Genomic DNA, 25301 nt, shown 5'->3' with positions numbered 1-25301 from the left:
TTATTCTTTCTTTTATACTATTCTCCATTTCCTGCACTAGTGAGGTAGCGTTAAGAACAGAGGACTGAGCCTTTGAGGGAATATCCTCACTTGGCCCCCTGCTCTGTTCCTTCTTTTGGAAAATTAAAAACGAATGGGGAGGATTTCCAGCCCTCCACTCCCTCCTTTTTTAGTCGCCTTCTAAAACACGCGGGGAATATGTGGGAAGTATTCTTTCTCCCCTATCCCTAGGGATAATTATTATTATTATTATTAATGATAATATTATTATATTATTTTTTCATATGAGTGTGCCATATCGAGTGTTAGCAAGGTGGAACCAGGAACATGAAGAAGTGGCATTGGTTTGTTCATATCCGCTTTCTAGGTTTTATTTATAATGCACTGGAACAAGAACTTCCCTGTCCTTAGCCAAGTCTCACAAAACTTTCTGTGGTTTCCCTGAACCACTTCATATGGCCTGGTTCAGCCCATTGGCTGCATATCACTCCCTGTTTACCACAGTGCTTCATATTATTCAATTCCATGTATGCATTACTCCTCTTGCATGTTTAGACCTTGATAATTCAGAGCCCTTTCTTGCTTCTTCCTTTCATCTCATCCTCATTCTTTTTCATGTTACCTCTACTTGTAATGCATATATCCTCATATTCATCTCATCCTCTTCATATTTCTAAACCAGTTACGTTTACCTTATTCAGCTTTCAAAAATATACTTTGCTTTTTACCACGCCTCTCTCCCTTAATTGCATGTCATCTCCATCGGCATATCCTGTATGGACGTTTTATTTAATACATGTATTTATTATACATAATTACCATTTCCCTTGTCAGCGAGGTAGTGCCAGAAAACAGACAGAGAATGGCCAATCCACTCATATACACACATATATGCATAAACACCCATATAAGCACATACATATACATATACGTACATAGAAATGTACATATAAACGCATGTACATATTCATACTGGCTTGCCTTCATCCATTCCTGGTGCTACCCCTGCCCCACAGGGAACAGTTACCCCTCGCTTCAGCGAGGTAGTGGCAGGAAAACAGACAAAAAGGGCCGCATTCGTTCACACTCAATCTCTAGCTGTCATGTGTAATGCACCAAAACCACAGCTCCCTGTCCACATCTAAGCCCCACGGGCCTTTCCGTGGTTTACCCCAGATGCTACGCATGCCCTGGTTCAGTCCATAGACAGCACGTCTATGGAAAGTGCTTGCCCTCCCCTCTCTCCAAAACCCTTGCACTTTTCTCCCCAAGTACCCCATCCATAAAGTGAATTAAACAGTGATTGGGAACATCACACACCCCTGCCACAAACCGACATTCACTTGAAACCAGTCACTCTCCTCTCTTAGTACTCATACACATGCCTTACAACCTTGGTTAAAAACTTTTCACTGCTTCGAACCACTTACCTCCCACATGGTATACCCTTAAGATGTACCTCAAAGCATCTCTATCAACCCTATTATATGCCTTCACCAGATTCATAAATGCTACATACAGATCCATCTGTTTTTCTAAGTATTTCTCACATACATTCTTCAAAGCTCATCCTCCTCGAAGGCTCAGATTGGGGTTTCTGAATGTGTGTGGATGTAGCCAAGATGAGAGAAAAGGATAGATAGGTAGTAAGTTTGAGAAAAGGATCCTGATGTTTTGGCTCCAAGTGAAACGAAGCTCAAGGGTAAAGGGGAAGAGTGGTTTGGGAATGTTTTGGGAGTAAAGTCAGGAGTTGGTGAGAGGACAAGAGCAAAGGAAGGAGTAGCACTACTCTTGAAACAGGAGTTGTGGGAGTATGTGATAAAGTGTAAGAAAGTAAACTCTAGATTGATATGGGTAAAACTGAAAGTGGACGGAGAGAGATGGGTGATTATTGATGCCTATGCACCTGGGCATGAGGAGAAAGATCATGAGAGGCAAGTGTTCTGGGAGCAGGTGAGTGAGTGCGTTAGCAGTTTTGATGCACGAGACCGAGTTATAGTGATGGGTGATTTGAATGCAAAGGTGAGTAATGTGGCAGTTGAGGGAATAATTGGTGTACATTGGGTGTTCAGTGTTGTAAATGGAAATGGTGAAGAGCTTGTAGATTTATGTGCTGAAAAAAGACTGGTGATTGGGAATACCTGGTTTGAAAAGAGAGATATACATAAGGATACGTATGTAAGTAGGAGAGATGGCCAGAGAGCATTATTGGATTACGTATTAATTGATAGTTGCGTGAAAGAGAGACTTTTGGATGTTGATGTGCTTAGAGGTGCAACTGGAGGGATGTCTGATCATTATCTTGTGGAGGTGAAGGTTAAGATTTGTAGAGGTTTTCAGAAAAGAAGAGAGGATGTTGGAGTGAAGAGAGTGGTGAGAGTAAGTGAGCTTGGGAAGGAGACTTGTGTGAGGAAGTACCAGGAGAGACTGAGTGCAGAATGGAAAAAAGTAAGAGCAAAGGAGGTAAGGGGAGTGAGGGAGGAATGGGATGTATTTAGGGAAGCAGTGATGGCTTGCGCAAAAGATGCTTGTGGCATGAGAAGAGTGGGAGGTGGGCAGATTAGAAAGGGTAGTGAGTGGTGGGATAGAAGTGAGTTTGTTAGTGAAAGAGAAGAGAGAGTCATTTGGACGATCTTTGCAGGGAAATAGTGCAAATGACTCGGAGAGTTATAAAAGAAAGAGGCAGAAGGTCAAAAGAAAGGTGCAAGAGGTGAAAAAGAGGGCAAATGAGAGTTGGGGTGAGAGAGTATCATGAAAGTTTAGGGAGAATGAAAAGATGTTTTGGATGGTATTTAAAGTGCATAAGACAAGAGAACAAATGGGAACATCGGTGAAGGGGGCTAATGGGGAGGTGATAACAAGTAGTGGTGATGTGAGAAGATGAAGTAAGTATTTTGAAGGTTTGTAAATGTTTTAGATGATAGAGAGGCAGATGTAGGGTGTTTGGTCAAGGTGGTGTGCAATGTGAGAGGGTCAGGGAGAATGATTTGGTAAACAGAGAAGAGGTAGTGAAAGCTTTGCGGAAGATAAAAGCCGGCAAGATGGCGGGTTTCGATGGTATTGCATTGGAATTTATTAGAAAAGGGGGTGACTGTGTTGATGACTGGTTGGTAAGGATAATCAGTGTATGTATGGCTCATGGTGAAGTGCCTGAGGATTGGTGGAATGCATGCAGAGTGCCATTGTACAAAGGCAAAGGGGATAAAGATGAGTGTTCAAATTACAGAGGTATAAGTTTGCTGAGTATTCCTGGGAAATTATATGGGAGGGTATTGACTGAGAGGGTGAAGGCATATACAGAGCATCAGATTGGGGAGGAGCAGTGTGGTTTCAGAAGTGGTAGAAGATGTGTGGATCAGGTGTTCACTTTGAAGAATGTATGTGAGAAATACATAGAAAAACAAATGGATTTGTATGTAGCATTTATGGATCTGGAGAAGGCATATGATAGAGTTGATAGAGATGCTCTGTGGAAGGTATAAAGAGTATGTGGTGTGGGTGGCAAGTTGCTAGAAGCAGTGAGAAGTTTTTATCGAGGCTGTAAGGCATGTGTACGAGTAGGAAGAGAGGAAAGTGATTGGTTCTCAGTGAATGTCGGTTTGTAGAAGGGGTGCGTGATGTCTCCATGGTTATTTAATTTGTTTATGGATGGGGTTGTGAGGGATGTGAATGCAAGAGTTTTGGAGAGAGGGCCAAGTATGCAGTCTGTTGTTGTTCGCTGATGATACAGCGCTGGTGGCTGATTCGGATGAGAAACTTGTTGTTGTTCGCTGATGATACAGCGCTGGTGGCTGATTCGGATGAGAAACTGCTGAAGCTGGTAACTGAGTTTGGTAAAGGTGTTTGAAAGAAGAAAGCTGTGAGTATATGTGAATAAGAGCAAGGTTATTATATGCAGTAGGGTGGAGGGACAAGTCAATTGGGAGGTAAGTTTGAATGGAGAAAAACTGGTGGAAGTGAAGTGTTTTAGATATCTGGGAGTGGATTTTGCAGCGGATGGAACCATGGAAGAGTGAGTCACAGGGTGGGGGAGGGGGCGAAAGTTCTGGGAGTGTTGAAAAATGTGTTGAAGGCAAGAACATTATCTCAGAAAGCAAAAATGGGTATATTTGAAGGAAGTAGTGATTTCAACAATGTTATATGGTTGTGAGGCTTGGGCTATAGATAGGGTTGTTCGGAGGAGGGTGGATGTGTTGGAAATGAGATGTTTGCAGACAATATGTGGTGTGAGGTGGTTTGATCGAGTAAGTAATGAAAGGGTAAGATAGATGTGTGGTAATAAAAAGAGTGTTGTTGAGAGAGCAGGAGAGGGTGTATTGAAATGGTTTGGTCACATGGAGAGAATGAGTGGGGAAAAATTGACCAAGAGGATATATGTGTCAGAGGTGGAGGGAATGAGAAGTGGGAGACCACATTGGAGGTGGAAGGATGGAGTGAAAAAGATTTTGAGTGATCGGGGCCTGATCATGCAGGAGGGTGAAAGGTGTGCAAGGAATAGAGATAGTGAATTGGAACGATGTGCTGTACCGGGGTTGACGTGCTGTCATTGGATTGAACCAGGGCATGTGACGCGTCTAGGGTAAACCATAGAAGGTTTTGTGAGGCCTGGATGTGGAAAAGGAGCTGTGGTTTCAGTGCATTATATATGACAGCTAGAGACTGAGTGTGAACGAATGTGTCCTTTGATGTCTTTTTCTAGCACTACCTCATGCGCATGCGGGGGAAGGGGGTTGTCATTTCATGTGTGGCTGGGTGGCGATGGGAATGAATAAAGGCAGCAAGTATGAATTATGTGCATGTGTATATATGTATATGTCTGTATGTATATATATGTGTATGTCTGTGTATGTATATATATGTATACGTTGAAATATATGGTTATGTATATGTGCATGTGTGGATGTGTATGTATATGTATGTATATGTGGATGGGTTGGGCCATTCTTTTGTCTGTTTCCTTGCGCAACCTCGCTAATGCGGGAGACAGCCACAAAGTGTAATAAAAAAACATAATTCTTCATTGCAGACACCTGATCCACACAACCTTTACCTCTTCTGAAACCACGCTGCTCTTCCCTAATCTGATGCTCTGTACATGTTTTCACCCTCTCAATCAATACCCTTCCATATGGTTTCCCAGGAATATTCAACAAACTTATGCCTCTGTAGTTTGAACACTCACCTTTATTCCCTTTGCCTTTGTACAATGGCACTGTGCATGCTTTCTGCCAATCCTCAGGCATTTCACCATGGTCCATACATACATTTGAGTATCCTTACCAACCAATCAACAACATAGCCATCTTCTTTCTTTTAATAGATTCCACTGCAAAACATCCAAACCCACCCCTTGCAAGATTTCATCTTCTGTAAAGCTTTCGCTACCTTTTCTCTATTTACCAAATCCTTCTACTTGACCCTCTCACTTCACACATCAACCCGACCAAAACACCTTATATCTGTTACCGTATCATCAAAGACATTTGACAACCCTTCAAAATACTCACTCCATCTCCTTCTCACTTCATTACTGCTTGTTATTACGTCCCACTTGCCCCTTCAACGATGTTCCCATTTGTTCTCTTGTCTTACGTACCATATTTTCCTTCCAAAACATCTTTTTATTCTCCCTAAGATTTAATGATACTCTCACCCCAACTCTCTTTTGCCTTCTTTTCCTACCCTTGCACCTTTCTCTTGACCTCCTGTTGCTTTCTTTTATACACCTCCCAGTCATTTGCACTACTTCCCTGCAAGTATCGTCCAAATGCCTCTCTTTTCTCTTTGATCCCACCACTCACTACCCTTTCTAATCTGCCCACCTCCCACGTTTCTCATGCCATATTTATCTTTTGCACAAGCCATCACTCCTCTAAATACATCCCATTCCTCACCCACCCCCTTCATGTCATTTGCTGTCACCTTTTGCCATTCTTCACTCAATCTCTCGTGGTACTTCTTCACGCAAGTCTCCTTTCCAAGCTCACTTGCTCTCACCATTCTCTTCTCCCCAACATTCTCTCTTCTTTTCTGAAAACCTCTACAAATCTTCACCTTTGCCTCCACAAGATCGTGATCAGACATCCCTCCAGCTGCCCCTCTTGGCACATTAACTGCAAAAGGCTTTCTTTTACACACCTGTCAATTAACTTGTAATCCAATATTGGCCTGTGACCATCTCTCCTCCTCACATCTGTATACTTATTTTTATCTCTCTTTTTAAACCAGGTATTCCCAGTCACCAATCTTTTTCAGCACACAAATCCACAAGCTCTTCACCATTTCCATTTACAACACAGAACACCCCATGTACATAGGGGTGTTCCTCAACTGCCACATTACTCACCTTCACATTTGAAAAAAGAGAATAAGTGAGCTTAGAAAAGAGACTTGTGTAAAGAAATGCTAGGAGAGATTGAGTGTAGAATGACAAAACGTAAGGGTACATGAGGGAAGAGGGGAGTAAATGAGGAATGGGAGGTATTTAGGGAAGCAGTGTTGGCATGTGTGAGAGATGCATGTGGCAGATTGGATGCAGATTGGAAAGGGTGGTGACTGGTGGGGAAAAGAAGTAACGTTGCTTATGTTAGAGAAAAGAAAGGTATTTGGGTGGTACTTGAGTAGAGGAGTGCAAATGAAAGGAGGATCTGTAAGAGAAAGCTGCAGGAGGGCAAGAGAAATTTGCAGGGGTTGCAAAAGAGGGCAAATGAAAGTTCAGATGAGCAAGTGTCAGTAAACTTTAGGGAGAACAAGATGTTTTGGAAAGAGGTCATTACTGTGTGAAAAATAAGACAACAAAGAGCAACATCAGTGAAGGTAGCAAAAAGTGAAATGATAACAAGGAGTGAGTATTTTGAAGGATTGCTGACTGTTTGATGATAGGGTAGCAGATGTAGGGTGTTTGGTTTAGGGTGGTATGCAAGGTGAGAGAGTCATGGAGAGTGATTTGGTGAAAAGAGGTGTTGAAAGCCTTAGATAAGATGAAATGTGATGAGGCAGTTGGGATGGATGGTACTGGAGCTGAATTTATTAAGAAAGGGGGTGACAGTGTAGTTGATTGTATGGTAAGGATTTTCAGTGTATGAATGGATCATGATGAGGTTCCTGAGAATTGGTGAAATGCATATATAGTGCCATTATATAAAGTCAAAGGGGATAAAGGTGTGTTCAAATCGTAGAGTTTGTACCTGGTAAGTTGTATGGAAGGGTATTGATTAAGAAGGTGAAGGCATGTACTGAGCATCAGATCAGGGAGGAGCAGTGTGATTTCAGAAGTGGTAGAGGATGTGTGAATCAGGTGTTTATTTTAAAGAATGTGTCTGGGAAATACTTAAAGAAACAGATGGATTTTTTTGTGACATTTATGGATCTGGAGAAGGAATATGATAGGGTTGATTAAGATGCCTTGTGGGAGGTCATAAGAATATACGGTGTAGAAAGAAAACTTATTGCTTCTCGCAGTGAGAAGTTCTTATCAAGGGTGTAAAGCTTGTGTACAAGTAAGAAGAGAGGTAAGTGAATGGTGTCAAGTGAAGTTTGGTCTGCAGCAGGGGTGTGTGATGTCACTAAGGTTGTTTAATTTGTTTGTGGATGGAGGTGGCATGGGAGGAGAGGAGTGAGAGGTGAGAGGAGTGAGTATGCTGTCTGTGGGGATGATAGGGCCTAGGAAGTGAATCAGTTGTTGTTTACTGATGATACAGCACTGGTGGAGGATTAGTGTGAGAAACTGCATAAGTTTGTGACTGAGTTTGGAAGACTGTATTAGGTTATTAGGTTTAGCAGGGTTGAAGGATGGATAATTTGGAAGTGAAGTGTTTTAGATACTTGGCAGTGGATACAGCAGCGATTGGAACCATGGAAGTGGAAATGAATCATAGGGTGGATGAGGGGACAAAGATTGTGGGAGTGGTGAAGAATGTTTAGAAAGAACATTATTGGGGAGAGCAAAATTAAGTATGTTTGGAGGTACAGTGGTCCCAGCAATATTATATGGATGCAAGGTATGTGCTGTAGATAAGGCTGTGTGGAGGAGGATGGATATGTTGGAAGTGAAATGTTGAGAACAATATGTGATGTGAGGTGGTTTGATTGAGTTAGTAATGAAAGTGTAAGAGATATGTATGATAAAAAGAGTGTGGTTGAGAGAATAGGAAGAAGTGGTGCTGAAATGGTTTGGACATATGGAGAGAATGAATCAGGAAAGGTTTCACTTAGAGCCAGAACAACCAGGTCTTTTTCTTCTAGCATGGTATCTTTCATTTCTTATTTTGAGTGATGAGGGCCTGAGCATGCAGGAGGGTAAAAGGTGTGCAAGGGATAGGGTGACAGAATGATGTGGTATACTGGGGTCAACATGCCATCAGTGTACTGAACCAGGGCAAGTGAAGCGTTGCTTAAACCATGGAAAGGTCTGTCGGGTCTGGTTGTGAAAAGGGAGCTGTGAATTGGGTGCTTTTCATATGACAGCTAGAGAATGGATGTGAGCAGATGTGGCTTTTCTTTATCTGTTTCTGACACTTCCTCATTGATGTGGGAAATGGCAGTCAGGTATGTGTGCTATGTTGGTGTGGTATTCCATCTTTTTGCCTCCTTTGGTATCTTGTATTTTTTACAATGTGACTGTGTTCTATGTTTTTCTCCCTCTCTTCCTTGATTGAGGAATACCCCACTGAATTCTGCCTTGTTTTTAAGTTTCTCCTCCTGCCAAAGGGCCCCTTGAATTTATGACTACAAAGCAGATGTCACCATAATTGGATGTCCTTTTATGTCTTGATTATAGCCACCAAATTCTTCTTACTTTATCTCTGAAACTGCATCTGGTATTTCCACTGCCTCTGGTAAACTTTTAATGAGCATTTCTTCTTTATTTCCCCTTTCCACTCCTGTCTATCAATCTGTCTAAATCTCTGATGCCCATTCCCTTCGGGATGGCTCAGCAAAAGTCTCCATAACTTATCTGAGATATGATCATCCAATTCAAAGATAATTGAAGATTTTATCCATCACCTTTCTTGCTTCTTGGTTTCTCAAACTTTGGTGCTACCTACTGTATTGCTAAGTCCATTAGTTTTGTTTCATCAGCCTCTTTGTATCTGGTTTTCTTTTTAATCTCCTCTCATTTCTTCCTGTTCAGCATTCTTAGGGCATCTAGAATAGCCCTTTCTGACTTCTTTTGTGTAATCATTGTCTTTTCTTTCCTTTTCTTTCCTTAGTTGTGTGTCCTCTGATCTCCCTCAACTGACTTGACACATGTTCATACTCTTTTACTTTATTACTTAATTCCTTTAGGTCCTCTCTCATTTCTTGACATACTTTATAATCTTCAACTTGATTCCTCATTTTCTTTAACTCCTCCTCATGTTGTGTTATTTCTGGTCTTGCTTTTTAACAGTTTCCCATAACATCTCCAAACATTTGTCTGCTTGTTGTTTCAACTTAATATCTCCCATCTGTGCCATCCTTGTGGTTCTTGTTATAACTTGCTGGTATTGGTACATTCCCTTATCTCAGTCTATACCAGATTAAAATCCAATATGAAACAAAAAGACTTCAGTACATGGCTTCATTATGGTTTGTGTACAGGTTTGTTCTAGTTTGTGTTTGATCCAGCTTTCATGTGTACAGGTACTTTGATGGTTTACCTGTTAAAACCATTGAACTCACCTGTCACTGAAAGGTGGGGATAGAGAGTAATGATTGGATAGTTGTGTTTTGTTTTGGGGGCAGCATTTGGCTGGCCACTGTGGTAACTGTTGGTTGTTTGGAAGGTGGTGAGGCAGGACTAGGGAGTAAAGAATGAATGAATACAGCCTTCATTCATTTAGTCAATACCTTATATTGTATCTGCCCTGTATTACAGGAAGCCAATGCACTGTATCACATATTTGTGATTTAGAATACCTGAAATATATGGGGTATGGCTACAGTAATGAATTAGTTGTGCAAATGATACACTAATTTGTTGTATCTTTAAGAAAAATTTGTTACAGGTTCTCTGTGGGGGTGCATCAGAAGGTAGCACTTTTCCATTAGAGTTACCAAGCTCAACTTCCGTCAGTGAATTGCGCACAATGCTACACCAGCTTGTTGGCATCAATCCATGTAACCAGGTAAGACATATATGTGTGTTACTTTCCTTTGTATTCAAGCTGCATTTGCAGCGTTACATTTTGATGAAGATTGTAAATTAGATCATTTAAGTTTTATGGAAACACTAAACATTTGATGCTTCTGCGTGGTGTCACCTGCGACCATTATGATATACAACAGCTCCCAGTATGATGTGCAGCACATAATGCTGACACAGAATTGAAATATCTCCCCACATTATCAATAAATCTATTCCCATTTTTGTTAGATGGATCAAGCATGTGTAGGCATGCTACTTATATAGGAATTCATTTTGCATAAATTGAGTGATTCTCCATTGTTTCAATTTTAGTACTTTGCAGATCTTCATCAGAAAGACCGATGGATATATTATTAATGTAGTAATTTTCAGTGTAAATCTCATATTGGTATTATCTGATCACTGTAGCTTAATCACTTCTTATTTCCACAGACCTAATATTTAATTGTTTTTCAGATTTTAGAAGGCTTCAGTACACCAGTAGATGACAGTACAGTCATCACTTCAGCAATTCTACCAGAGTCCCGCACACTCTCACTAAATGCTCATTCATCAGTAACCTATGATAATTACTATGAGAGGTGAGTTAATGTATTCATAGATTTTCCATAATGAGTGTACTCTGATATTGGGCTTCACTTTTAGAGCCCTGCCACACACAGACACGCACATATACATACATTTATGTACATATATGGGAGGGTATTGATTGAGAGGGTGAAGAGCAGTGTGGTTTCAGAAGTGGTAGAGGATGTGTGGATCAGGTGTTTGCTTTGAAGAATGTATGTGAGAAATACTTAGAAAAGCAAATGGATTTGTATGTAGCATTTATGGATCTGGAGAAGGCATATGATAGAGTTGATAGAGATGCTCTGTGGAAGGTATTAAGAATATATGGTGTGGGAGGCAAGTTGTTAGAAGCAGTGAAAAGTTTTTATCGAGGATGTAAGGCATGTGTACGTGTAGGAAGAGAGGAAAGTGATTGGTTCTCAGTGAATGTAGGTTTGCGGCAGGGGTGTGTGATGTCTCCATGATGGTTTAATTTGTTTATGGATGGGGTTGTTAGGGAGGTGAATGCAAGAGTTTTGGAAAGAGGGGCAAGTATGAAGTCTGTTGTGGATGAGAGAGCTTGGGAAGTGAGTCAGTTGTTGTTCGCTGATGATACAGCGCTGGTGGCTGATTCATGTGAGAAACTGCAGAAGCTGGTGACTGAGTTTGGTAAAGTGTGTGAAAGAAGAAAGTTAAGAGTAAATGTGAATAAGAGCAAGGTTATTAGGTACAGTAGGGTTGAGGGTCAAGTCAATTGGGGGGTAAGTTTGAATGGAGAAAAACTGGAGGAAGTAAAGTGTTTTAGATATCTGGGAGTGGATCTGGTAGCAGATGGAACCATGGAAGCGGAAGTGGATCATAGGGTGGGGGAGGGGGCGAAAATTCTGGGAGCCTTGAAGAATGTGTGGAAGTCGAGAACATTATCTCAGAAAGCAAAAATGGGTATGTTTGAAGGAATAGTGGTTCCAACAATGTTGTATGGTTGCGAGGCGTGGGCTATGGATAGAGTTGTGCGCAGGAGGATGGATGTGCTGGAAATGAGATGTTTGAGGACAATGTGTGGTGTGAGGTGGTTTGATCGAGTGAGTAACGTAAGGGTAAGAGAGATGTGTGGAAATAAAAAGAGCGTGGTTGAGAGAGCAGAAGAGGGTGTTTTGAAATGGTTTGGGCGCATGGAGAGAATGAGTGAGGATAGATTGACCAAGAGGATATATGTGTCGGAGGTGGAGGGAACGGGGAGAAGTGGGAGACCAAATTGGAGGTGGAAAGATGGAGTGAAAAAGATTTTGTGTGATCGGGGCCTGAACATGCAGGAGGGTGAAAGGAGGGCAAGGAATAGAGTGAATTGGAGCGATGTGGTATACCGGGGTTGACGTGCTGTCAGTGGATTGAATCAAGGCATGTGAAGCGTCTGGGGTAAACCATGGAAAGCTGTGTAGGTGTGTATATTTGCGTGTGTGGACGTATGTATATACATGTGTATGGGGGTGGGTTGGGCCATTTCTTTCGTCTGTTTCCTTGCGCTACCTCGCAAACGCGGGAGACAGCGACAAAGTATAAAGAAAAAAGAAAAAAAAAATATATATATATATATATATATATATATATTTTATTTATTTTTTTTTCTTTGTCGCTGTCTCCCGCGTTTGCGAGGTAGCGCAAGGAAACAGACGAAAGAAATGGCCCAACCCACCCCCATACACATGCCTTGATTCAATCCACTGACAGCACATCAACCCCGGTATACCACATCGCTCCAATTCACTCTATTCTTTGCCCTCCTTTCACCCTCCTGCATGTTCAGGCCCCGATCACACAAAATCTTTTTCACTCCATCTTTCCACCTCCAATTTGGTCTCCCTCTTCTCCTCGTTCCCTCCACCTCCGACACATATATCCTCTTGGTCAATCTTTCCTCACTCATTCTCTCCATGTGACCAAACCATTTCAAAACACCCTCTTCTGCTCTCTCAACCACGCTCTTTTTATTTCCACACATCTCTCTTACCCTTACGTTACTTACTCGATCAAACCACCTCACACCACACATTGTCCTCAAACATCTCATTTCCAGCACATCCATCCTCCTGCGCACAACTCTATCCATAGTCCACGCCTCGCAACCATACAACATATATACAGAATGGAAAAAGGTGAGAACAATGGAAGTAAGGGGAGTGGGGGAGGAATGGGATGTATTTAGGGAATCAGTGATGGATTGCGCAAAAGATGCTTGTGGCATGAGAAGAGTGGGAGGTGGGTTGATTAGAAAGGGTAGTGAGTGGTGGGATGAAGAAGTAAGAGTATTAGTGAAAGAGAAGAGAGAGGCATTTGGACGATTTTTGCAGGGAAAAAATGCAATTGAGTGGGAGACGTATAAAAGAAAGAGACAGGAGGTCAAGAGAAAGGTGCAAGAGGTGAAAAAAAGGGCAAATGAGAGTTGGGGTGAGAGAGTATCATTAAATTTTAGGGAGAATAAAAAGATGTTCTGGAAGGAGGTAAATAAAGTGCATAAGACAAGGGAGCAAATGGGAACTTCAGTGAAGGGCGCAAATGGGGAGGTGATAACAAGTAGTGGTGATGTGAGAAGGAGATGGAGTGAGTATTTTGAAGGTTTGTTGAATGTGTTTGATGATAGAGTAGCAGATATAGGGTGTTTTGGTCGAGGTGGTGTGCAAAGTGAGAGGGTTAGGGAAAATGATTTGGTAAACAGAGAAGAGGTACTAAAAGCTTTGCGGAAGATGAAAGCCGGCAAGGCAGCGGGTTTGGATGGTATTGCAGTGGAATCTATTAAAAAAGGGGGTGACTGTATTGTTGACTGGTTGGTAAGGTTATTTAATGTATGTATGACTCATGGTGAGGTTCCTGAGGATTGGCGGAATGCATGCATAGTGCCATTGTACAAAGGCAAAGGGGATAAGAGTGAGTGCTCAAATTACAGAGGTATAAGTTTGTTGAGTATTCCTGGTAAATTATATGGGAGGGTATTGATTGAGAGGGTGAAGGCATAGCCCACGCCTCGCAACCATACAACATTGTTGGAACCACTATTCCTTCAAACATACCCATTTTTGCTTTCCGAGATAATGTTCTCGACTTCCACACATTCTTCAAGGCTCCCAGAATTTTTGCCCCCTCCCCCACCCTATGATCCACTTCCGCTTCCATGGTTCCATCCGCTGCCAGATCCACTCCCAGATATCTAAAACACTTCACTTCCTCCACTTTTTCTCCATTCAAACTCACCTCCCAATTGACTTGACCCTCAACCCTACTGTACCTAATAACCTTGCTCTTATTCACATTTACTCTTAACTTTCTTCTTTCACACACTTTACCAAACTCAGTCACCAACTTCTGCAGTTTCTCACATGAATCAGCCACCAGCGCTGTATCATCAGCGAACAACAACTGACTCACTTCCCAAGCTCTCTCATCCCCAACAGACTTCATACTTGCCCCTCTTTCCAAAACTCTTGCATTCACCTCCCTAACAACCCCATCCATAAACAGATTAAACAACCATGGAGACATCACACACCCCTGCCGCAAACCTACATTCACCGAGAACCAATCACTTTCCTCTCTTCCTACACGTACACTTGCCTTACATCCTCGATAAAAACTTTTCACTGCTTCTAACAACTTGCCTCCCACACCATATATTCTTAATACCTTCCACAGAGCATCTCTATCAACTCTATCATATGCCTTCTCCAGATCCATAAATGCTACATACAAATCCATTTGCTTTTCTAAGTATTTCTCACATACATTCCTCAAAGCAAATACCTGATCCACACATCCTCTACCACTTCTGAAACCACACTGCTCTTCCCCAATCTGATGCTCTGTACATGCCTTCACCCTCTCAATCAATACCCTCCCATATAATTTACCAGGAATACTCAACAAACTTATACCTCTGTAATTTGAGCACTCACTCTTATCCCCTTTGCCTTTGTACAATGGCACTATGCACGCATTCCGCCAATCCTCAGGCACCTCACCATGAGTCATACATACATTAAATAACCTTACCAACCAGTCAATAATACAGTCACCCCCTTTTTTAATAGATTCCACTGCAATACCATCCAAACCTGCTGCCTTGCCGGCTTTCATCTTCTACAAAGCTTTTACTACCTCTTCTCTGTTTACCAAATCATTTTCCCTAACCCTCTCACTTTGCACACCACCTTGACCAAAACACCCTATATCTGCCACTCTATCATCAAACACATTCAACAAATCTTCAAAATACTCACTCCATCTCCTTCTCACATATATATATATATATATATATATTTTTTTTTTTTTTTTTTGCTTTGTCGCTGTCTCCCGCGTTTGCGAGGTAGCGCAAGGAACCAAACGAAAGAAATGGCCCAACCCACCCCCATACACATGTATATACATACGTCCACACACGCAAATATACATACCTACACAGCTTTCCATGGTTTACCCCAGACGCTTCACATGCCCTGATTCAATCCACTGACAGCATGTCAACCCCGGTATACCACATCGATCCAATTCACTCTATTCCTTGCCCTCCTTTCACCCTCCTGCATGTTCAGGCCCCGATCACACAAAATCTTTTTCACTCCATCTTTCCACCTCCAATTTGGTCTCCCACTTCTCCTCGTTCCCTCCACCTCCGAAACATATATCCTCTTGGTCAATCTTTCCTCACTCATTCTCTCCATGTGCCCAAACCATTTCAAAACACCCTCTTCTGCTCTCTCAATCACGCTCTTTTTATTTCCACACATCTTCTCACCCTTACGTTACGTACTCGATCAAACCACCTCACACAACACATTGTCCTCAAACATCTCATTTCCAGCACATCCATCCTCCTGCACACAACTCTATCCATAGCCCATGCCTTGCAACCATACAACATTGATGGAACCACTATTCCTTCAAACATACCCATTTTTGCTTTCCGAGATAATGTTCTCGACTTCCACACATTCTTCAAGGCTCCCAGAATTTTCGCCCCCTCCCCCACCCTATGATCCACTTCCGCTTCCATGGTTCCATCCGCTACCAGATCCACTCCCAGATATCTAAAACACTTTACTTCCTCCAGTTTTTCTCCATTCAAACTTACCTCCCAATTGACTTGACCCTCAACCCTACTGTACCTAATAACCTTACTCTTATTCACATTTACTCTTAACTTTCTTCTTTCACACACTTTACCAAACTCAGTCACCAGCTTCTGCAGTTTCTCACATGAATCAGCCACCAGCGCTGTATCATCAGCGAACAACAACTGACTCACTTCCCAAGCTCTCTCATCCCCAACAGACTTCATACTTGCCCCTCTTTCCAAAACTCTTGCATTCACCTCCCTAACAACCCCATCCATAAACAAATTAAACAACCATGGAGACATCACACACCCCTGCCGCAAACCTACATTCACTGAGAACCAATCACTTTCCTCTCTTCCTACACGTACACATGCCTTACATCCTCGATAAAAACTTTTCACTGCTTCTAACAACTTGTCTCCCACACCATATATTCTTAATACCTTCCACAGAGCATCTCTATCAACTCTATCATATGCCTTCTCCAGATCCATAAATGCTACATACAAATCCATTTGCTTTTCTAAGTATTTCTCACATACATTCCTCAAAGCAAACACCTGATCCACACATCCTCTACCACTTCTGAAACCACACTGCTCTTCCCCAATCTGATGCTCTGTACATGCCTTCACCCTCTCAATCAATACCCTCCCGTATAATTTACCAGGAATACTCAACAAACTTATACCTCTGTAATTTGAGCACTCACTCTTATCCCCTTTGCCTTTGTACAATGGCACTATGCACGCATTCCGCCAATCCTCAGGCACCTCACCATGAGTCATACATACATTAAATAACCTTACCAACCAGTCAATAATACAGTCACCCCCTTTTTTAATAAATTCCACTGCAGTACCATCCAAACCTGCTGCCTTGCCGGCTTTCATCTTCCGCAAAACTTTTACTACCTCTTCTCTGTTTACCAAATCATTTTCCCTAACCCTCTCACTTTGCACACCACCTTGACCAAAACACCCTATATCTGCCACTCTATCATCAAACACATTCAACAAACCTTCAAAATACTCACTCCATCTTCTTCTCACATCACCACTACTTGTTATCACCTCCCCATTTGCGCCCTTCACTGAAGTTCCCATTTGCTCCCTTGTCTTACGCACTTTATTTACCTCCTTCCAGAACATCTTTTTATTCTCCCTAAAATTTAATGATACTCTCTCACCCCAACTCTCATTTGCCCTCTTTTTCACCTCTTGCACCTTTCTCTTGACCTCCTGTCTCCTTCTTTTATACATCTCCCACTCAATTGCATATATATATGCAGGAGGGTGAAAGGAGGGCAAGGAATAGAGTGAATTGGAGCGATGTGGTATACCGGGGTTGACGTGCTGTCAGTGGATTGAATCAAGGCATGTGAAGCGTCTGGGGTAAACCATGGAAAGCTGTGTAGGTATGTATATTTGCGTGTGTGGACGTATGTATATACATGTGTATGGGGGGGGGGGTTGGGCCATTTCTTTCGTCTGTTTCCTTGCGCTACCTCGCAAACGCGGGAGACAGCGACAAAGTATAATAAAAAAAAAAATAATATATATGTATATATATATATATATATATATATATATATATATATATATATATATATATATATATATTTTTTTTTTTTTTTATACCTCGTCGCTGTCTCCCGCGGTTGCGAGGTAGCGCAAGGAAACAGACGAAAGAAATGGCCCAACCCCCCCCATACACATGTACATACACACGTCCACACATGCAAATATACATACCTACACAGCTTTCCATGGTTTACCCCGGACGCTTCACATGCCTTGATTCAATCCACTGACAGCACGTCAACCCCTGTATACCACATCGCTCCAATTCACTCTATTCCTTGCCCTCCTTTCACCCTCCTGCATGTTCAGGCCCCGATCACACAAAATCCTTTTCACTCCATCTTTCCACCTCCAATTTGGTCTCCCTCTTCTCCTCGTTCCCTCCACCTCCGACACATATATCCTCTTGGTCAATCTTTCCTCTCATTCTCTCCATGTGCCCAAACCATTTCAAAACACCCTCTTCTGCTCTCTCAACCACGCTCTTTTTATTTCCACACATCTCTCTTACCCTTACGTTACTTACTCGATCAAACCACCTCACACCACACATTGTCCTCAAACATCTCATTTCCAGCACATCCATCCTCCTGCGCACAACTCTATCCATAGCCCACGCCTCGCAACCATACAACATTGTTGGAACCACTATTCCTTCAAACATACCCATTTTTGCTTTCCGAGATAATGTTCTCGACTTCCACACATTTTTCAAGGCTCCCAAAATTTTCGCCCCCTCCCCCACCCTATGATCCACTTCCGCTTCCATGGTTCCATCCGCTGACAGATCCACTCCCAGATATCTAAAACACTTCACTTCCTCCAGTTTTTCTCCATTCAAACTCACCTCCCAATTGACTTGACCCTCAACCCTACTGTACCTAATAACCTTGCTCTTATTCACATTTACTCTTAACTTTCTTCTTCCACACACTTTACCAAACTCCGTCACCAGCTTCTGCAGTTTCTCACATGAATCCGCCACCAGCGCTGTATCATCAGCGAACAACAACTGACTCACTTCCCAAGCTCTCTCATCCCCAACAGACTTCATACTTGCCCCTCTTTCCAAGACTCTTGCATTTACCTCCCTAACAACCCCATCCATAAACAAATTAAACAACCATGGAGACATCACACACCCCTGCCGCAAACCTACATTCACTGAGAACCAATCACTTTCCTCTCTTCCTACACGTACACATGCCTTACATCCTCGATAAAAACTTTTCACTGCTTCTAACAACTTGCCTCCCACACCATATATTCTTAATACCTTCCACAGAGCATCTCTATCAACTCTATCAACTCTATATGTATATATATATATATATATATATATATATATATATATATATATATATATATATATATATATATATATATATTTTTGCCGCTGTTTCCCGCGTTTGCGAGGTAGCGCAAGGAAACAGACGAAAGAAATGGCCCAACCCACCCCATACACATGTATATACATACGTCCACACACGCAAATATACATACCTACACAGCTTTCCATGGTTTACCCCAGACGCTTCACATGCCCTGATTCAATCCACTGACAGCACGTCAACCCCGGTATACCACATCAATCCAATTCACTTTATCTATATATACAAAGCTCCATTAGCCAGGATCGAACCTGGGACCCCTTTTGCAAGAGGCAGGCATGCTAACCACTAGGCTAAGGGACTGTATAATAGGAAACAACTATTCGAAATACTAAGTACTCGAATACCCTTCGTCTCACTATGGTGAGCAACGGGGTCTTTCAGTTGTTTCCGAACAGAACACATAGCCAGCTGATAGCATTTTACCGAACCTGACTGTACAACGCAGAGTTAAATGAATACGAATAAAGTGTATATGAACGCGCACCTTCATAGAACATACAAAGCTCCATCAGCCAGGATCGAACCTGGGACCCCTTGTGCAAGAGGCAGGCATGCTAACCGCTAGGCTAAGGGACTGTATAATAGAAACAACTTCGAAATACTAAGTACTCGAATACCCTTCGTCTCACTATGGTGAGCAACGGGGTCTATCGGTTGTTTCCGAACAGAACACATAGCCAGCTGATAGCGTTTTACAGAACCTGACTGTACAACGCGGAGTTATATGAATACGAATAAAGTGTACATGAACGCGCACCTTCATAGAACATACAAAGCTCCATCAGCCAGGATCGAACCTGGGACCCCTTGTGCAAAAGGCAGGCATGCTAACCACTAGGCTAAGGGACTGTATAATAGGAAACAACTATTCGAAATACTAAGTACTCAAATACCCTTCGTCTCACTTTATTCGTATTCATATAACTCCGCGTTGTACAGTCAGGTTCGGTAAAATGCTATCAGCTGGCTATGTGTTCTGTTCGGAAACAACCGATAGACCCCGTTGCTCACCATAGTGAGACGAAGGGTATTCGAGTACTTAGTATTTCGAATAGTTGTTTCCTATTATACAGTCCCTTAGCCTAGCGGTTAGCATGCCTGCCTCTTGCACAAGGGGTCCCAGGTTCGATCCTGGCTGATGGAGCTTTGTATGTTCTATGAAGGTGCGCGTTCATATACACTTTATTCATATATATATATATATATATATTATTTTTGCTTTGTCGCTGTCTCCTATATATATCCCTGGGGATAGGGGAGAAAGAATACTTCCCACGTATTCCCTGCGTGTCGTAGAAGGCGACTAAACGGGATGGGAGCGGGTGGCTGGAAAAATTCCCCTCTCGTTTTTTTTTTTTTTTTTTTTTTTCTTTTCCCAAAAGAAGGAACAGAGAAGGGGGCCAGATAAGGATATTCCCTCAAAGGCCCAGTCCTCTGTTCTTAACGCTACCTTGCTAACGCAGGGAATGGGGAATAGTATGAAAGAAAGAAAAGAATATATATATTATTTTTGCTTTGTCGCTGTCTCCTGCGTTTGCGAAGGTAGTGCAAGGAAACAGACGAAAGAAATGGCCCAACCCACCCCCATACACATATATATACATACACATCCACACACGCAAATATACAGACCTATACATCTCATTGTACACATATATATACACACACAGACACATACATATATACCCATGCACACAATTCACACTGTCTGCCTTTATTCATTCCCATCGCCACCTCGCCACACATGGAATACCATCCCCCTCCCCCCTCATGTGTGCGATGCAGTGCTAGGAAAAGACAGCAAAGGCCCCATTCATTCACACTCAGTCTCTAGCACACTCACCCTCCTCCGCACAACCCTATCTATAACCCATGCCTTGCAACCATGTAACATTGCTGGAACCACTATTCCTTCAAACATACCCATTTTTGCTCCTCGAGATAACATTCTGGCCTTCCACATGTTCTTCAACACTCCCAGTACCTTCGCCCTCTCCCCCACCCTGTGACTCACTTCCACTTCCATGATTTCATCCGCTGCTAAATCCACTCCCAGGTATCTAAAACACTGCACTTCCTCCAGTTTTTCTCCGTTCAAACTTACCTCCCAGTTAACTTATCCCTCAACCCTACTGTACCTAATAACCTTGCTCTTATTTACATTTACTCTCAGGTTTCTTCTTTCACACACTGTACCAAACTCAGTCAGCAACTTCTGCAGTTTCTCACCCAAATCAGCCACCAATGCTGTATCATCAGCGAACAACAACTGACTCACTCTCCAAGCACTCTCACCCACAACAGACTACATACTTGCCCCTCTCTCCAAAACTCTTGCATTCACCTCCCTAACAGCCCCATCCATAAACAAATTAAAGAACCATGGAACAGCACACATCCCTGCCACAAACCGACATTCACTGGGAAGCAGTCACTTTTCTCTCTCTTACTTGTACACATGCCTTACATCCTTGATAAAAACTTTTCACTTCTTCAGGCAACTTACCTCCCACACCATAAACTCTTAATACCTTCTGCAGAGCATCTCAATCAACTCTTATCATAAGCCTTCTCCAGATTCATAAATGCTACATGCAAATCCATCCGTTTTTCTAAGTATTTCTCACATACGTTCTTCAAAGGTAAACACCTGATCCACACATCCTCTACCACTTCTGAAACCACACTGCTCTTCCCCAATCTGATGCTCTGTATATGCTTTTACCCTCTCAATCAATACCCTCCCATATGATTTCCCAGGAATACTCAACAAACTTATACCTCTGTAATTTGAACTTTCACCTTTATCCCCTTTGCCTTTGTACAGTGGCACTATGCATGCATTCCACCAATCCTCAGGCACTTCACCATGAACCATACATACATTGAATATCCTTACCAACCAGTCAACAACACAGTCACCACCTTTTTTAATAAAGTCCACTGCAATACTATCCAAACCTGCTGCCTTGCCGGCTTTCATCTTCTGCAAAGATTTCACTACCTCTCCTCTGTTTACCAAACCATTCTTCCTTACCCTTTCTCTTTGCATCACCACCGTGACCAAAACACCCTATATCTGCCACTCAGTCATCAAACACATTCAACAAACCTGCAAAATACTCACTCCATCACCTTCTCACTTCACCACTACTTGTTATTCCTCCTCATTTGCCCTTTTTCACCTCTTGCACCTTTCTCTTGACCTCCTGCCTCTTTCTTTTATACATCTCCCAATCATTCGCACTACTTCCCTGCAAAAATCGTCCAAACGCCTCTCTCTTCTCTTTCACTATCACTACTTCATCCCACTACTCATTACTCTTTCTAATCTGCCCACCTCCCACCTTTCTCTTGCCACAGGCATCTTTTGCGCAAGCCATCACTGTTTGAATATATAGTACAATTCTGGATGACTTTGCTTTGTTTTGAAACCAGGTAATTCTACTGATATAGATACTGGGTAGACAAGGTAGGAGAATTTAAAAGAGTAACATTATGATTGTCTTTTTAAGTTTAAATTTTTTCCTCAGAATGAATGGAGCACATGGTGATGACTATCTCTTACTGATCCATGATGAAACAAACAGCAATGATTACAGCCTACGGTTTCCAGGCAGCAGGCAACTCAAAGAGATTAAAAGTGATATAAATGATCTAACAAATATTGCTGTCCGTTATCAACAGTGGACAGGCTGGCCTCCAAACATCGATGAAGAAAGCGTTAGTTATTAGTTACAGTTTTCATTTCCTTTTTTATTTTACTTTTCAGTATGATAGTCTGTAAGCATAGTAATTGTCACATCATTATGAATTATGTAATTTGAAATGTGAAAAGTTATGAGATAAAGGTTTGTAGTTTAAATGTCATCTACCAGAACTTAAGATTTTGCATATAGAAAATAATCTAGGATGTGAAAGAGTATGTATTTTGTCTTTAGTGTCATAGTTGCATCTTGGGTTAAAGGAGTCTTTTGATGTGTCCAGAAAGGAGATGAGAAAGGATAACTCAAATGTCTGGTGAGTTTAGTCTCACATGTATCTCCATTGGTGTAGAGTTTAAGACAAGGATGGGAGGTTTTTTTTTTTTTTTTTTTTTTTTTTTTTTTTTTTTTTTTTTAGGTTGTATATGTTTTGTTAAGAGTCATGTTTGTTAGGGGAGGGTATCTTTGAGTATAAGTTGTTGAATTTTGTTGCAGAGGTAAGCATTTTATTTCTCATTTGGGTTTGATGGTAGGTTATGAAGTAAATTAGATATGAGGGGTCTATTGCTGTTACTAAAACCTAAAGAGTGCTTCACATACAAGATGAGATTGTAGTGGGAGTATTTTTTTTTCTATTGGAGGCTCTAGTCATGGACAAAAATCTGTGCCAAGGCCAGGTCTTAATCAAAATACAGAGAGGTTAATAAAACGGAAAAGAAGAGACAAGGGAATGTACAAATTTTGGAGGAAGTGAAAAATCTGTTTTAAAATGTGCAAGGTCTAGTTATTAGGAAAAACATGAGAGGGTGTAGAGTTCCAAAGCTTTGAGGTTTGAGAAAGAAACAGTTATTATAATGGCCCAGGTGCTGAATGTGGATAATAGGGAGCCTGTGATTATTCAGAGTGCTTTGTTTTGTGCAGTTAATGGCTTTTGAATGGGTGGATGACCATGCATCTGAGGTGCAATTTAGAGTGAAGCAGTTGAATTGTTTGAGGAGAATGCTAAGAGAATCTTTTCTTGACCAAATCTGGTACAAGTGAATGTTCTAAGAGAATTTAACCTAGTTATGGGTTTTGCATTGATGTCTTTGATGTACCTGTGTAAGAGTACCTGAACAAAATTTTACCGTGATGGCAGGGCTAACACATAGTACTTGATGCGTGAGGTGAATATTGCTGTCATGTTTGTCTTAAGATGCCAGTGTTCTCATTGCATGTTTGTTATTGCTTGGGTAAAATTAGGTTGCTGTGGTGCAGTTGTGAGGTCATTCTGTATGAGAGGGATTTCATACTGTGATCTGTTTAAAGTGATGGGAAGTCAAGTAAAATGAGATTGAAGAGGGTTGAGGGAAAAAAGTTTCTAGGGGACCCTTATTGTAGAATCTGAGGATTTTGTAGGTGAAGCCTTTGTGAGTGACTCTTGCTTGTCTTAGATATAGTGACATGTGGTAGAAATTAGATATAAAGGTATATGGAATAATGAAGACATTGCAAGATGGGTGCTTAATGGAAAGTATAGATATTCATAGTTTGATGCTTTGTAAATATAGGTTAAGAAATGTACAAGATTTCAATGGGCAGATGAGATGCCACCATAGTTGTAAGAAATATTGTAAAAATAAAGAAAGTATGTGGCATGGATTTCAGAACTGGGCCCTTCATCTCATTCATGGAGATGATGATGAGGTTTAACTATGATTTGTGTAGGATATTTCTAATTGAATTTTTATCGGTATGAAGACTTAAACCAGCGCATTACAAAGATCTGGCCATCATTCTGAGGGGTTTGGTATCAGAATTATTTGCTAAAGTCATGATCCTTAACTATTTGTCTCTAACTCTATACCCATTCACTTTAGCTGGATCGAATGTACAAGCCATGCAGAATATTCATATGCACCTCCAATTTCTGTATGGTGTGACACTTGATTTATATAGTGGGACATCCACTCCTTTTAGTTATCATCCCACACAAAGCTTGCCAATCCACATGATTTACACTCATGCTTATTTCTTTAGTAGTACTGAGCCTTATTAATTCATGTGTGATTTAGTCATCCTGTTTTTACCTCTTGCATTATATATATATTCACTAGGCTTTTTTTGATTGAATGGGCATGCATATTCATACCATCTGGCTTTAATAATGCAGTTTACTTGTTGATAAATTCTTTACCATACACAGCTTTTTCAAAACATTATTCTTTGCCATATCACTCTGTTTTATTCTTGCTTTACTGTGCAGTGTTTATTGCTAAAGCTTTTGTATCTGCAAAGATGCTAGAAGTTTAGGAAATTTCATGCCATTTAAGTGGATGCCCAGTTGAGGAACATAACAATACACCAGTTGGAAATAACAGCATGAACCACCAGCCATAACGCTCTGGGCCTTAGGGCCTAGTCAGTTTTGTTTTGACATCCAAACTGCCTGGTGTAGGATATTAATTGTTAAAGCTTAGATTTTTGCTATGGATTGGATGGGGCGTAGGGGGTTTAGGTTGGATGTTCATTTAGGCTGCAAATGATTATGAAGAAAGTACTTTTATTACTTATTTTTACTGCATGAAGAGGGAGTTTTGCACTTGTGGGGCCCAATCTTTTGAACATTCTGTATCATACATCTTAAATTTCTGTATGCTGTCTGCATTGACCATATCCACTTATACCATTCATCCACCACTCTTTTACTATAAAAGTACATTCTCACTTTTCTAACAAAATTGTTGCATGATTTCATGGTAAGTATTCTGTTTGTTTTATCCTACATCTCTCGAAGAACTGTACACCTTCTTCAGTGATTTGTTTTAAAAACTTAAAGATAGAAATCAGGTCATCCC

At 41.4% G+C, this 25301-nt stretch overlaps 1 protein-coding gene across 1 annotated transcript in view; it reads left to right on the top strand.

The window, feature by feature from the left end:
* Window positions 1–25301, top strand: part of casp (Fas associated factor casp) — a 174978-nt gene that overhangs the window by 27885 nt on the left and 121792 nt on the right. The window contains exons 4-6 of the mRNA XM_071662658.1: window positions 9990–10109; window positions 10586–10710; window positions 22294–22483. Of these exons, the coding sequence (XP_071518759.1) occupies window positions 9990–10109; window positions 10586–10710; window positions 22294–22483 (435 nt within the window). The remainder of the gene's footprint in view (window positions 1–9989; window positions 10110–10585; window positions 10711–22293; window positions 22484–25301) is intronic.

Source organism: Panulirus ornatus, chromosome 6 (genome assembly GCF_036320965.1).
Source record: "Panulirus ornatus isolate Po-2019 chromosome 6, ASM3632096v1, whole genome shotgun sequence".
Classification (NCBI taxonomy): Eukaryota; Metazoa; Arthropoda; class Malacostraca; order Decapoda; family Palinuridae; genus Panulirus; species Panulirus ornatus.
The sequence above is the reverse complement of the archived record's forward strand: the minus strand, read 5'-3'. Positions and strand labels throughout refer to the sequence as shown.